At 30.9% G+C, this 16,561-nt stretch overlaps 1 protein-coding gene across 4 annotated transcripts in view; it reads left to right on the top strand.

Moving 5' to 3' along the window:
* Nucleotides 1-16,561, top strand: part of Dus2 (Dihydrouridine synthase 2) — a 142,162-nt gene that overhangs the window by 85,141 nt on the left and 40,460 nt on the right. For all 4 annotated transcript variants that reach the window (XM_085815216.1, XM_085815214.1, XM_085815215.1 and 1 more), the window contains 2 exons: nt 12,991-13,148; nt 14,374-14,539. In XM_085815216.1, coding sequence (XP_085671342.1) covers nt 12,991-13,148; nt 14,374-14,539 — 324 coding nt within the window. The remainder of the gene's footprint in view (nt 1-12,990; nt 13,149-14,373; nt 14,540-16,561) is intronic.

Here is a 16,561-nt window from a genome sequence, read left to right as displayed (position 1 = left end):
CATTTCAGATTGTAATTAAGATTCAACATATAGTCTGTGATTGTCAGCGTTTTATCTGTTGTTATCAGCGTTTATCTGCTGTTATTGCTCATTGAAGAAGCATGAGTTATGTGTATTGATAAAATATTACTTTTTTAAGGAAAAAAAAACAATAGCAAAAGCTAAATTATGGATTCATTCCATAATAAATATTATGGAAATTTGTTTCCTCAGCTGGAATAATTTACTAGTGGTGTAATGATTTTCAACGGAGCTGAATAAGTGCAAGTATCACTGAATGACACAGTTACTCTGTTGAAGACACTATACCAGAAGTAATTAAAATGATTCTTGATGTGATAGTAAAGAGTAAATGACTGAAACTGAATGAGATACCTGAGGTTATAGGCACCTCAATGAATCATGTATATAACATTTTACATGATTATTTGGACATAAAAAGCTATCTGCAATATCAATGCTGCATTTGTTAACTGTCATGCAAAAATGTAAATGTATGGTTATCTCTAACCAAGCTTTGGAACTATAAAGAAGTGCAACTAAATTTTTGCATTATTATATAGCAGTTAATTAACTTCAGATACACCACTATGAAAGAATAGTCAAGATAGTGAGTTCAAGTAAGTGGATCATCACAAAACATGAAAACATCATACAAAAAAGATTACTGCTGCTGTGTTATTGTTTTCTTTCAGGGGGGGGGGACTTTTTTTAAAAAGACAAAATAGTTGGCAGACTGTATTCATCTTTACAGGGCTGTTTGAATAATAAAATCAAGGCAAAAGTGCCACCTTTAGCAAAGGAAAAAGTGTTTTTCTGTTATCATAATTCTTTAGTTTATTCAGCTGTAATTAAAATGACATCCTGCTTCTTGGACTGTTAATTTGTTTCAAAAACAAAAAATTCCTTGCTAGCAAAAATTTTGCTTTAAATTCAGAAATCATATTTTATGGAAAGAGCAAAAAATGTTCGAAAGTCGGGCTTCAAAGTGATTCTGAAGAGAAATTTAAAAAATTTATGAAAAAATGTTTTTTCATTACTTTTGCATGAATTAATCAAATGATCCTCGTTTATTTTTATATGCAAATACGCTTCCAAAAGGAAATTAATTTTCCCTCATTTTCTTTTAAAGACATGTCTAATTCACATTTCGGTATGTCTTTTTTTTTAACCACTTGCACTAAAAAGACGTGCCACGCACGTCGAGATGCGTTTGTCTCAAACCACGAGCAACGTGAACACCACGTCAATAATCAATTATTGCAAAAATTAAAATAACGTGGTGCACACATCGCCTAACAATGAGATTGTTTATTTCTCGAGTTACAGCTCTGGATTGCACTCGCAGACGCGGAGCGGCGTAAATGAGACACTTTACCACTTGTTATATTGTAGCACACGGCACCGCAACCGTGAAGTTTAGTCGTAGCTCAAGTGGTTAAAAAAGATAATTAGTTTTTTAATGTAGTAATTTATTCTGTTGAAATGTTCCCAATAGATGCTGTGTTACTAGTATTTCTGAATATTGCTGTATTATCCGTACTTTCATTAAAAGACATGAATTTTATAAAAGTGTTATTAGCCCTTATTAATTGAAGAAGGCTAAATGTTCACTTAATAATTTTTTGTATGGCCCTGCTGAATGTTTAATGCTTTTATAAACTTTTTTTATTTTACGTATTTGATTTAAGATAGTATTACTAATAACTTTTTTGGAGATGTTGGAAGTCCAATTTATTAATTATTTAGTATTGAAATTGAAGTTTCTTGTTTTGTCAAACAGTAAAATTTTTTTGTAGTTAATTATTTGAAGATCAATATAGTCGATGTTATTTTGCGAATGATTAGTTTTATTAAGTGTAAGGCATTCTGGGTAAATCTTAGAGTATTCAATCTTATTGAAATTGTTAAATGTAATAAGATCATGTCTATATCTGTAAGTGTGCTTGTAGTAATTTAATTCTTGCTGTTGTAAATTTTTTTGGAAGGTAAATTCTTTGATAAATAAAAAGAGATTACGGATGGAAGTACTGAAATGTACGCTCATTGGAAGTCCTCTGACTTGTTTAAAAAGTTGATTTTGAAATTTAATGTAGTTATGAAAAATGGTGCATTTTAGGTAGGTTTTCCATTTACTAAAGTTCATAACCGTGAGCATAGCAGGGAAGAGTTTAGGCAGATCTAGTAGACTAGTACAGATTTCTTCTAAAGGAGGTGAGGTATATAAGTTTTCAAAGTCACAGCAGTTAATGTTTTGTATGTCAATTGTTTGAATGGCATTAATGACAGGAGTTTTATTATGGATGATCCAGCAATAGTTATGATTAGTATTACAATCATTGAAGATAATTTTACAAATTTTTTTAAGCTGAATTGCAAAATAACAGTCTACATTTTTCTTGTAGTTACTAATTCCATTTGCTATGAATCTGAATTTTAATGGTGTTTTATGGAATTTGGGAAGCGCATATAGGTTCTTAAATCTGTTGTATTTTGGATTTTAAGAGATACTTAGTTTTTTAAGAAAAGTTTTAATTCTGTTAATTATAGATGTTTCTGTATTGTTTGCTAATTGATAAGTAGTTGCTTAAGTGGGGATCTTTTATTAAATTCTATAGTGAAACCATAAAAATAGTAAAAAAAAAAAAAAAAAAAAAAAAAAAAAAACATAAGCTTCAAATATACACTCATTATCATTCACTTCATATTTTAACATAACAGCTTTTGTGATTTTCAGTGATTTGTGTTTTGTAACTTTTTTCAGACTGATCTCATTATCACATATAACACTTTCTGAAGAATTCATTGAGTACTTAAGTTTTTTAAGGATTTTGATTTTTTCTTTATTTGTTATTGAAATAGTTAAAGTATCTTCAATATTTTTCTCTGTACAAAATATCAGTTTTGCAGAGAAGAATACTGAGTATAATCTATTAAATTATATGGAGTAGAGACATAACTGCTTTTAAAAAAAAAGTCATTCAGTTATATACAGGATCATTCAATAAATCCTTGAAGAATTCAAGACATGGTACAACCATACTGAAATTATTGCCATTCTGATATCTAGCATGTTTCAAGGGCACATTTCAGATTGTAATTAAGATTCAACATATAGTCTGTGATTGTCAGCGTTTTATCTGTTGTTATCAGCGTTTATCTGCTGTTATTGCTCATTGAAGAAGCATGAGTTATGTGTATTGATAAAATATTACTTTTTTAAGGAAAAAAAAACAATAGCAAAAGCTAAATTATGGATTCATTCCATAATAAATATTATGGAAATTTGTTTCCTCAGCTGGAATAATTTACTAGTGGTGTAATGATTTTCAACGGAGCTGAATAAGTGCAAGTATCACTGAATGACACAGTTACTCTGTTGAAGACACTATACCAGAAGTAATTAAAATGATTCTTGATGTGATAGTAAAGAGTAAATGACTGAAACTGAATGAGATACCTGAGGTTATAGGCACCTCAATGAATCATGTATATAACATTTTACATGATTATTTGGACATAAAAAGCTATCTGCAATATCAATGCTGCATTTGTTAACTGTCATGCAAAAATGTAAATGTATGGTTATCTCTAACCAAGCTTTGGAACTATAAAGAAGTGCAACTAAATTTTTGCATTATTATATAACAGTTAATTAACTTCAGATACACCACTATGAAAGAATAGTCAAGATAGTGAGTTCAAGTAAGTGGATCATCACAAAACATGAAAACATCATACAAAAAAGATTACTGCTGCTGTGTTATTGTTTTCTTTCGGGGGGGGGGACTTTTTTTAAAAAGACAAAATAGTTGGCAGACTGTATTCATCTTTACAGGGCTGTTTGAATAATAAAATCAAGGCAAAAGTGCCACCTTTAGCAAAGGAAAAAGTGTTTTTCTGTTATCATAATTCTTTAGTTTATTCAGCTGTAATTAAAATGACATCCTGCTTCTTGGACTGTTAATTTGTTTCAAAAACAAAAAATTCCTTGCTAGCAAAAATTTTGCTTTAAATTCAGAAATCATATTTTATGGAAAGAGCAAAAAATGTTCGAAAGTCGGGCTTCAAAGTGATTCTGAAGAGAAATTTAAAAAATTTATGAAAAAATGTTTTTTCATTACTTTTGCATGAATTAATCAAATGATCCTCGTTTATTTTTATATGCAAATACGCTTCCAAAAGGAAATTAATTTTCCCTCATTTTCTTTTAAAGACATGTCTAATTCACATTTCGGTATGTCTTTTTTTTTAACCACTTGCACTAAAAAGACGTGCCACGCACGTCGAGATGCGTTTGTCTCAAACCACGAGCAACGTGAACACCACGTCAATAATCAATTATTGCAAAAATTAAAATAACGTGGTGCACACATCGCCTAACAATGAGATTGTTTATTTCTCGAGTTACAGCTCTGGATTGCACTCGCAGACGCGGAGCGGCGTAAATGAGACACACAACAATGGAATTTTGTAACTGAACAAGAAATTATGTCTGTCTATAGAACTGAAGAGAAAGTATTAGCACAAAAAACACTGCTAAAAAAAAAAATGGGACAGTCCTATATCTCCCGATCTACTAAGCCGATTGACAAAATTCAAATTGCGTTCTTCATGTCTCGAAAGCGCGACTTAGGATATATATTAGATTTATATATAGCACTATTCTAACATAGGTATTTTGACACAAAATCGGACTTTTTCTGAAATAACATACCAATTTTTTTACATATTTCGATTCTACGACTCAAATTACGCCTAAATATGAAATTTTGTAAAATTTGGAGTGAAATTTACGGAGAAATTCACAAATTTATGTTGGCTCTTTTTTGTCAGTTTGCGTCAAGAATACTTTACTTGGCAAACTTCTTAATATATGGCAACCTAGTTTCCTTTCCCGTGAGAGGAAAAAAAGTCACCATCGTTCCTTTTTTCCAAATAATATTCTTTATATTATATTTTTAATTATAACTTATTATTTTAAGTAATTTTTTCTTTTTCGAATTTCATTTTAATTGTTTAAGTTGCATGGTTTTTTTTTTTTTTTTTTTTCGAATAACTGTTTTAAAAATTTCTATTTACCTATTCGAATTGCGTAAATAAAGGTGCAGCGTTTATTTATTTATTATTTTGTTTTCAAATAGTTTTCTTTATATATATTTTTCATCATAGTTATTTTAGGTCATTTTTAAATTTTTATACTTTTATTTTAATTGTTTGTGTTGCATTGCCTCTTCAGATAATTGTTTTAAAATTTTCTATTTATTCCTTCGAACTGAGCATTTTAAATATATTTATTAATATCAATTTTCCAGAATTTGATTTTATTTATTTGAACTGCATTTCTTTCGGAAGAATACTTTGTAACCCAGACTACGATGCGTTTGAAAACTGCATACTTTATTAAAAGAGAAAATACAGTAAAGCACAGTTTTACATGCCTTTCAATGTTCCATTCAGAAAAAAATATATATATATAAGAGAGATGTATAACAGATATTTTAACTTAGGATGACTTGCATACACTGCTTTAAACAGTTTTATCATTGTGCCCATTGCTTTACACAATTTTATCCTACATTTGGTTTCTTAAAATGTTATTCATATTTTAGTCAAATATTTTATTTTTGAAATCGCAAGAATCAAATATCATAAGATTGAAAGGTTTTAAATTTTAAAAAATACGAATACTAAATTTTATGAAAAAATTTATTTTTCTTCTCTTTTTCTTTAAGCATTCTGAAAGTATATTGAAAAGTATCGAACTTTTCGAAACATTTTGATATTTCTGACAATCATTTTAAATAAAGTTATCGCCTTCCATTTCATAAAGGCCCACAAACAGCCAAGCGGTAAAGTTGCTGAACACTGGTAGTTCACTCCGGGGTTCGAACCCCGGTAAACGGGCTGGTTGCATAGGCGTTTTCGTGGATTTTCTTATGTGAACTGCGTATGACAGATGGTTTCCCTTAGAAAGTTATTCACGAAGTATTTCGTCAGAGCCTTTATCAGTCTTTAGAGGCTAAACATTTTGAAGGTATGAGATGAAAGGAAAGACTGGTTTCATGAAAAGGTTTTGGTTTATTTTATTATGACAAAGCACACTTCGACTATCTGCCTAAGGGTAGGGATGCCTCCGTGGAGGACTTTCTGAGGGAAACTGGCTCGCATACACGTTACACATGGAGAAAACCACGAAAACGCCCATGCAGCCAGCCCGTTCGCGGGATTCGAACCTCGGACCGAACTACCAGTGTTCAGCGACTTTACCGCTCGGCCGCTGTTTCATCAGGAAGGGAAAAAAAACATCTTTAGGTGACATCCACATACATCACTGGATAAACTCCTGAATCTTCAAATAATTCGACTGAGAAAATCATGGGATTCAACCATTTATGATACGATATGATGTTTTATAACGTAATTTACACAACCATATAGTTTAAAACCAGTCGCTCTTCACTTTAATCTGCAATGATATTGTTTTGTCTTTTCTGTTAACACAAGCTCAATTGATGGTATTTGCCGGTGTACACGTCCAAGTGTTTTCTCTTTGAACACCTAAATTCTTTGAAGTATCCTGAAAGTATATTCGAAAGCGTCCAACTTTTTGAACATCTTGGTATGTCTGACAGCCAAATTTCCCTGCAAATTTTTGCTTACTTTTCTCCCTAATTTTCTTCTTTCCTTCTGCAGTTATTTTCAGTGCTCACACAAGAAAATTAAGATTTTTCGACTGCTAGACTTCCATACATTTTGCATTCTTGTCAATTTTTTAAAATATCAATTATATGAATTGCGTTTCAGCTAAAGACAGCTTTTCATTTTCTAGTCATTTTAGCTATAAATAAAGTTTAAAGCGAAGTTCAAAGGATAAATATTTTAATTAAAAGATTTTTACTAAATGACAAAGAAATAAAACAGTCCAGCAGGGTTTATTCTGTACCACCGAGTAACCCGATTCTTATATCGGCTGAAACAATCTAAATCATACTAAAGATCATGTTTTTTTTATACGGTCTATAACGCGAGAGAAAAATTAGCTTCTTAAAACATTCTTTCTGAGAGGATTAATATAAAAGATTATATTTATATATATATATATTTAAAGCTGGGACTTGAACCAAACTGTCAAACTTTTAAATTTTAATTTACATGGTGGTTATAATTAAAGTTTCAAATTGAAATGGTCATAAAATGAAAACTACCGGACCAAATGTTATCAAACTTGGGAATCGTGTAAAGGAGGTTATGGGAATTTATTTTCGGCGGGGAAAAAAAAAAAAAAAAAAAAGAGTTCAAAAACTCACCATCAGGGGAAAAATGGCGCTGTATACAATATTGTTAAATGAAATAAGACACAAAACATCTGTTTAAAATGTGTTTAATATTTTCCAAAACGTGTTACAAAGCATGTTCAATGTAGCGTCCAGCATTTTCCGAAAGCAAGTTAAATCATGTTACTGCATTCTCAACAGCAGCTCTTAGCATATCAGGTTTGGTTTTGGTTTGGTTTATTAGATTACGGCAAAGCACTCGAGGACTATCTGCCTTAAGGGAGGGATGCCTTCGTGGAGGACTTTTTAAGAGAAACTGGCTCGTATACATGTTACACATAGCATATCAGGAGGAATGTTATCAGTGTATCACATTTTTCATTTCTGCCAAATTGTTTAGATTATCACCATAAACAGTGCTTTTGAGATAACCTCATAGACAAAAGTCACAGAGGTTGAGGTCTGGTGGGAAGAGGGGAAGTGTTGGCCTATAAGACGTTCATTCGTGAAATGTTGCCAAGTAACTATGCAACACTCTTGAGGTGGTGCCCAGCCCTGCATAAAAATCGTAGTATCTAAAATTCCACGTTACTGCAGTTCATGTATCACAAAACATTTTAATATTGACTCTAAGTGAGCTGCAATCGCAGTGGTCCAGCTGTCGACTGCTCTTCAGAAAAAAATGGTTCTATTATAAAACTAGCTGTCATTCAACAGTAAACGGTGTGAAATGACTGTTATGCAATCGAATGCAGTAGGAGAATGCAATGGAACTAGATAGATAACATGAGAGATTTCTTTGGCCCAAATCGATTAAAAGCGTTTTGAATCAGTATCTTCATGTTTTAGTGCCGAATTCAGGCTTACAAAATTACAAATTAGCGATCTGTAAGAAAACGATTTCTAGATTGTACGCACTTGTGAGAGTGATTTGCGATCTCACATTTTCTAATCGCTAATTCGTGGTTTTCACGGACGAAATTCTCACTTACAGGGATGGCGCGCTCGACATTTATCGAATTTAACGTCTTTAAATGGTAATTTGCCTACTTCAAAGTTTCTTAAGGGTATGCAACATATTAAACCCATTTAACAAAAGGTTAAGTTAGATTCCGACCCATATTTCGTTTAACAATATTGCATACAGCGCCATTTCCCCCCCCCTGGTGGTGAGGTTTCGAACTTCCTTTTTTTCGCGAAAAATAAATTCCCATCACCTCCTTTACACGATTTCCAAGTTTGATAACATTTGATCCAGTAGTTTTCCTTTTATGACCGTTTCAATGTGGAACTTTAATTATAACCACTCTGTATGTTATTAAATTTTAATTTGAAGCTATGCGTTATATGTATACCATGTGTAAAATTTTCACTTTTATGGAAAAATAAAAAATCGAAGCAAATATACTTAGTATAATGGACCAAAACTAAAAACATTTCCCCTCCCTCCGAAAATAAAATACTGAAATTTCGAACTTGAATTTATTGGGTTATCGGAATATTTAATTTGACTTATCTTCTAAGTCCTAGTTCCGACAACAATTCTGTCAAAAATTCAGAATTACTTAAGCTAAAGTAAAAGATTTAGTATATATTCACTGTATGTTAATAAAGTAATCAGAGTGTAATAAAAGTAGATTATAGAATTTACGCTGATGTAACTTTTTGTCTGACTGCACGACATGTAATGGAAGAGAAGGTTTGTAGAGATCTGTTTTTGACATGCCTCTAAAAGTAGATGTCATATTAATTTTGTCTCTTCAATGTCAAAAAACTTTCCTTTGAGAGGCAACTTTAGTTTTTGGGAAAGAAAAAAAATCACAAGAAGACAAATTTGAAGAACATGCAGGACGATTGAGTACACATACTTATTTTCGGAACTCAAGCGGTTCTCCGATTGGTTATTGAATAATGAAAAGATGCATTGTCATGCAATACAAAACATTTGGAATACGTTTTCTGGCTGAATAACGTAAGATTAAAAGTCATCTGCTTAATTCACATCCATTTACAAATCAACTACTCGGGCAATTGCAGAATCGTTTTGATCCTGAGCTTGTAAGACAAACCTAATATCACTGGATTTAAACACTTCTTTAATCTTCCGAGAACGTTCCTTCTTTAGCTCATATTCCAAGAATATTAAGTGAATACAATTATTGCCAAAGAAATTGAATATTTATTTGCACTACGACTTGGTAGTTTACTAACGAGTTAACAAAACTTAAATTCTGCTTTTTGTGTCTAAGAATACAACAATATTTTAAATATTTACAAATAATATATTAAATTGGAGCCTCTTCAGTTGCCTAGCATTTGAAAAAAAAAAAAAAAAAAGATTGTTAAATACTAATTGTTTGCTGTCAGTCTAACCCAGGCTGCATGGTTGGTTTTCGTAGTTTTCTAGGTTCTCTTTACAAAGGTTCTCTATGAAAGCATCTTAATCAAATAGCTCCCATGTTCTTTCTATGTTCAAATAACCAACTAACCTAGTTTAAGCGCGATTTCCAAGTGAAGTTACTAGTAAAATCCGAATACTCATTAAAAATCATGTAGCTAGCCAATCGGGAGTAACATGAAAGATACGGCGCCAATAATTGAAATGTTGTTACGGTACGCTGTTTCTTAACTTAGATGGTCATTCCTTAATTAAATAGCCCACCAACGGCCGAGCGGTAAAAACGCTGAACACTGGTAGTTCAGTCCGAGGTTCAAATCCCGCGAACGGGCTGGCTGCATGGGCGGTTTCGTGGTTTTCCCCATGTGTAACGTGTATACGAGCCAGTTTCCCTTAGAAAGTCCTCCACGAAGGCATCCCTCCCTTTAGGCAGATAGCCCTCATGTGCTTTGCCATAATTAAATAATCCAATCCAATCCTTAATTAAATATAATTGATTTGTAAATTCTACTAGAACCGACGGTAAGAATTGAAGTGGAAATAAGTAATATGGTGTGCAGTCTTGATTAATATAAAATTAAAAATATTTGCATAAAAAAATGTTTGCATTCAGACAGAAAGTTTTTTGAAATATTTGCAATTACTTTATAAGAAGGATTTATTAATAACCGTCATAATTACTTATTATATTACTGATGATTAGGATTCAGTTCTTGACAATTACATTCTAAATTAGAATTTTAAGGATATAATGAAAATACGCTACGCACAAAAATAAATTTTAGGAAAAAAAAAATGAGTTGATTTTTTATGTTTTAAAACTTCTTAAATTCATTTAGTAAACATCGTATCCTTGTTGTTTATTGAATCCAGAATGTTGGTGTCGTTTATATAATTATTCTTACTTGTCCACAGAATCTGCTGACTTATCCAGCCATTAAGTAGCTGCAGATCATTTCTACATAACCATTGAACTTCCATTAATTCAGTCTCTAGAGGGTTGTATGTTTATATCATAATTTGACTTTTATAAAAAATGATTATTCTAAATATTATGTTTCTATAAAAATATATTGTGCTTTAAAAATATGGATGATAGCATTAGCCGCTGTTCAGCCACTTCAAAAGCAACAGTTTGTTTAGAAATAAATTATGCAGTTAATGTCATAAAATTCAAATAAATATCAAACAAAAATTCTCAGTTTTAGACAATTCGATTTAAACGAAGTAAAGTAGCAGACGATAAAACGCCGAAGGTAAAAATTTACTCTTACAAAAACTTACTCTTAAATTTTTTAAAAAAAGAAAAGATATGAGAGAAATTTAAAAAAAAATAGTTAAAAATTTGAATAATATCATCTATAATTTAAAAAATAGCCTTTCATATAGTATTAATAAATATTTATTACGCATCATTGAGGGAAAAAATGTCATATAATTAATTCTTCGTAAAATTTTACTTGAAGTTTAAGGTTAAAAATAGCTGTGGCAATTCAGTGTAAAAAAAATCCATAGACCACATTTGGCATTATTATCGCTCAAAAAAAAGGTGCCAAATTTCAAAACGCGAAATTATGTAAATTCGTGTGTATCTTAGAAAATTTTGAATAAAAAAGTCTAATTTTTTGCAGATATGCTTAAAAATACACCTACTTTAAGATGATGGTAAAAATTTTATAGGTTATAATTCAAATTTTTTTTCGAAAAATCTATAGAAATTATTTAAAAATAGAAAGTTAAAAAATAAAACGCAAAAAATGGGTAAATTTTATTTGGAATGAACCAAAATTTCGAAATGTGAAAGAAAAAATCAAAAAAGTTTAATAAAAAAAGAGATATTAATAAATATTTGCCAAATTCAATTAACATTGAGGAGCTAAAATTTTGAGAGCTAATATTTTAAAAACTATTCATACGATTTTTACAAAACTTGGTATTCTGGCATAATTTGAGTCGTAGAATCGAAATATGTAAAAAAATTGGTATGTTATTTCAGAAAAAGTCCGATTTTGTGTCAGAATACCTATGTTAGAATAGCGCTATATATAAATCTAATATATATTCTAAGTCGCGCTTTCGAGACATGAAAAACGCAGTTTCAATTTTGTCAATCGGCCCAATAGAACGGGAGATATAGCACTGTCCCCCCCCTTTTTTTTTTTTTTTGAGCAGTGTACTTTCAAAGTTGTTAAAAGTCAATGTTTAATAAACAAATAAATATTAAGCTTTTTTTCTCTAAATGTTGATACCCTTTAGATCATAAATGCTTTATTGTTTCATAAATCACAATTTCATTTTTGTAATTTTATTATTTCTACATGCCACTTTACTAGATTTAAACCGATGATCTAATATCCAGAAAAATCCGGAATCGCGGAAGACCCGACAAGTTCGAATCTCGGACTTTTTACTGTATATGTATATATAATAAAAGTGAATTACTTTGCATATTCTTAGATCAGTTATTTTAAGTTATAAAAATTGTCCTTGTCTAAATTTTAGTTTAAAAAATAATTATTATCTAATGAGAATTACTTTGATAAATGTTATAAATGTTATTTACTCATTAATAAATTAAAATAAAATTGAGTCTTAAAAATTTTATATAATTATTATTTAATTGCATCAAGTTGTTTGTACTGTAGACTGTTTTTTAATTTCTCTATCTGTTATAGGGATTATTCTAATTTTCGAATAGTTATTTTTAATTTTGAAACCCTTTCCTTTATTATCATGTTCCCACCTACAACTCCCTGCCAGAATAAATTTTGAGTATTGCTTTTTATGTAAATGAAGTAGAACCAGTATTTAATGGGAAGTTTATTCACTACCATAGAAGAGCTCAGAAGTTCTCAGTAGAGTATGTTCTTCCTTCTGGCCACATTGTTGCTTTAAGCCAATTTTACTACGTTTAGCTGTATCCTTACGTGCTTGTTAGTATTCACTGGTGAGGTTTAAATAAAGGCCAACTCGGTTAGTTATTTCTGTGCAACTTAGTTTCTTATTCTGTATCTTAAATTAAAGCCCAAGTGGAGTCTTTCCTGTAAGCCCGAGAGTGGACCTCTGGTATTCTTTGAGTGCAATAAAAGTAAAAGGTTATTTTCAGCCTTTTTTTGGACTTTGTTTCTATAGTTGTAAGAAAGTTGAATAGTTGCTATACTCTTCTCTAGTTCTAATTGCCATAGACACATTTAAATAGAACTTTACACTGTAATAAGGGATCAAAGAACTGTATATTTCAGATTTTCTTGAAGTTTTGAAAGTAAATTTACTGTGTGTAAATTGTTCTGAAAAGCAAACTTTTTTTCCTTTCAGTTACACAAAACCTTAGACTTAGTCAAAGTTATTGAAAACACTGGTGTTGCTGCGATCGCAGTACATGGAAGAGTAAAGGAAGAAAGACCACAACATAAAAATAGAAATTATGTCATAAAAGCTATAGCAGAAACATTATCAATTCCTGTTATTGCTAAGTGAGTACTTTATGTGTTCTCTTTATGCAGGATCATTCTATGTTCAAAATGTAGGATCATAAAAATAAAATGCATCTTGTTTTAAATTGTTGTGAAATAAATGTTTATGCTTTATCATAAATCAGTCTGCTTGGTTTTATGCCAAAATAATTTGTCTAACTTTTTTTTTAAGAATAAGTGAGATAATCTTCATATGTATAAAAGCTTAGCTCAGTTATAATGACTCTACATTTTACCAGCCACTGTCTATAAAGATAGCATGTTGTGTGGCTGTTTTTCAGCTAGCTTTGTGAATAGTATCATGTATTGCAAAATGCATCATTTGTTACTTTTGCTAGATGCATTTTATTTTGCTACAGGGTGCAGATTCCATGGCCCATGAATTGCCTTCCAATTATATTCTTCGTCATGATCTATGGGTTCAAACATTTCTGATTGATATTTAACTAATAAATCCCTGACCATTAAATTTTTAAAAAACGTAATTTTTGTTTGTTTGTGTGTGTGTTTGTTTATGCTTATAAATTACAACAATATGTATAACTTTTTGGTCTAAATATAGCCTGAAACTTGTGCAGGGCTTCAGCCATATTTTCATGGTATTATATTTTCTGTACAGAATAATTTAGTTTTTAGCAATATCAAGGAATTAACATTCCTTTTTGCTAACTCATGCAGTGTGTTGTTAAGCATTTTATATTTTAATAAAATCATAGAATTAATTTTCAAACTGCATCTATAATATTAAAGTAGTTACATAATAATGTGCGTTTAATGCTTTAACTGAAGACAGTGTCCAGAAATCATATATAAAGCAGGAAATGAAAAGGATTTTTTTTATTTTATTATTTTATAATTAGGAAAACCCATTAAACAAATTTAGGCTGTTGTCATTGTTTCTAATTTGCACTGTCATAAAATTCAGTTAATTTACCCTTCTCTCAGCAATTTTTTTCTGTGCTAAATATAATTTTATTGCACTAAAAAATATGCAAATATCCAGCTATCAAGACTTATTCATTCACAGAAAATAGGTTTTTGTGTTAATAAATTCAAATTCCAGTAGCAATCATTATGTTGGCATATATTTTTTTAACTTGAAAAATATTGATATGATTCCTTTTAATTATGTCTTTTTTCAAGTATTAAAATTTTTGTTTCTTATGCCATTGTTTTTTAAGTGAGTTTTAATATTTTAATGCATTCAAATCTTTGGAAACTAAAGCGGAGGATCTGGTGAGATTGGAAGCTATCAAGATATTGAAACTTTCCGATTAGAAACCAGTGCTTCTTCCGTAATGATTGCCCGACAAGCAGAATGGAACTGTTCTATTTTTCGAAAAGAAGGAAAATTGCCTCTTGATGCTGTGATTGAAAAATATATTAAATACGTAAGTTACTTTTTTTTTTATCTGTAATGCTTTGTATAAAAAAGATTGACATAATACCTTAGGAATTTTATATTTTGAACAGGAGTAAACATTTTGATAATCATTTTAATAAGTGTAATTTTAATATTCAAATGTCTGCTTATTAATTGAAAAATTTGCAATACCTTTTCATAAGTTTAATGCATATCTAATACAGTACAAAATACAAGATGCGAAGGTCCAGTATCCAGAATAATCTAAAATCCAGACCTCAAAGCCACCAACAACCTTTTTTTTTTTTTTTTTTTTTTGTTTGTTTGTTTGCTTTACGCATGTGCATTTCATTCCCCATAATAAAACTTGGAGAGTCACGATTAATTTCAGTTTGGCACTAAATAATATACCTCATTATTGAGTAAAAAATCATTTTAGCATAAATTTGTGATTTGTGTGATCAGTAATTTGGCTCAGTAAGCATACATCTCAAACCAAAACATTCTACATAGAAACATCAATGATTTTGCACCTATTAACTTTTTATCCCTGACACCAACCAGGCGAATCATTATGTATTGTATTTTTCTTTCATCATCGCATGTTTCTCAACACGTGACAACTTGAGTAATGACTCATGCAGCAACACCTAAACAATTTTTTTCACATTAGTAATTGAAATACAAAGAATATGGGATTGTTTTATGTTGACATTACGCTTGACGATGATTACAGATTTAAGTTAAATGTGCTAAGAAATATTGACGAGGAAAAATTTATAGGAAAGACAAAATTTTTGGAATCTAGAGAATCACCAAGCAACAAAATTAAGGGATGACAAAATTTTTAGAATTTAGGGAAAGCACTGGAACCCAAAATTTAGAACTTAGGGAGGTGCTTGGTAGCAGAATTTAGGACCCCCAGAGACTGCATCAGGTGGTAAGATATCTAGTGCTGGCCCTCGACAAGCTTTAAGTATATATGAGAACTTATTTAGTCAGGACTCAGATAAGGCTTAAGCATGTGCAAGAAATAGATGCAAGTATAATAAATAACTAATACAGATCAAGCTTAATTGTCTCAGTGTGCAATAGAAGCAAGACAAAATTTAGCAAAACAACTTGTCTTTCGTCGTCGCTCTCATGATACATATAGCCTGTAATGTATAGCAGATGCTATTAAACTAAGCTAAAATTATACTTTACTGATTCCAAGGAATTTAAGTTAATGTAACAGATTGTGCTGTTCCTTAACTTTCTGATTTGAGCCACCATATTTTTTAAGGCTACATTATTACAGCAATTTTATGAAAATTAAAGTTTGAACTTTCAATTATGTCGAAAAGAGTTTCCAATTCTGAAACTGCAACAGGATCTACAAAGTGAAAGCATTTTTGGATGTCTATTAAACAAAGAGCGGAATTGCTGCAAAAAAAATGGGAGGTATATCCCTCTCAAAATTATGCGAGGAGTATGGCATTGAAAAGTCAACTGTATGTGCCATAAGAAACATGAAAAGGAACTTTCTGAATTTTTTGTGGATTCTGACACTTCACTCACAATGAATAACAGAAAAATTATTTATTATGCTAAAGTGATGATCATGACAAAGTGATGATTTAATTGGTCAGACAAGGTCGCAGCGAGGGCGTGCCATTCATGGGTCTGTGGTAATCGATGACATTGTAGATCCCATGGGATTCTAGTTGCCCATATTCCATTAAATGTTCTCACTGTATTCAACTTTCAGCAGACATATTATACAGTAAAAATTTATATTGAGACTTCAAACATGCATGCAACTCGTCGAACAGCCGATCTCTCTTCTCACTCTGTGCTTCTACCTAAAGTTTCCATATTTATCGGCAGACATGTGGAGGCGCAAGGCGCGCTCATTATCACTATCACAGAAGAGTCCCCCCCCCCCCCGCAGTTCCTTTGATGGCAGTTCAAAGGAACAACATCGGATGATGAAATATTTAAGAGGATCCCTGCTGTCGAGTACTTTTTTAACACAATTAGGATATAAAATTATAAAAATCAAAATGTG

The sequence above is a fragment of the Stegodyphus dumicola genome, chromosome 4, assembly GCF_044657685.1.
Source record: "Stegodyphus dumicola isolate Sdum_Otavi_A_Nest chromosome 4, ASM4465768v1".
Classification (NCBI taxonomy): domain Eukaryota; kingdom Metazoa; phylum Arthropoda; class Arachnida; order Araneae; family Eresidae; genus Stegodyphus; species Stegodyphus dumicola.
Note: the sequence above shows the minus strand (reverse complement) of the source record. Positions and strands in the feature narration are given on the sequence as shown.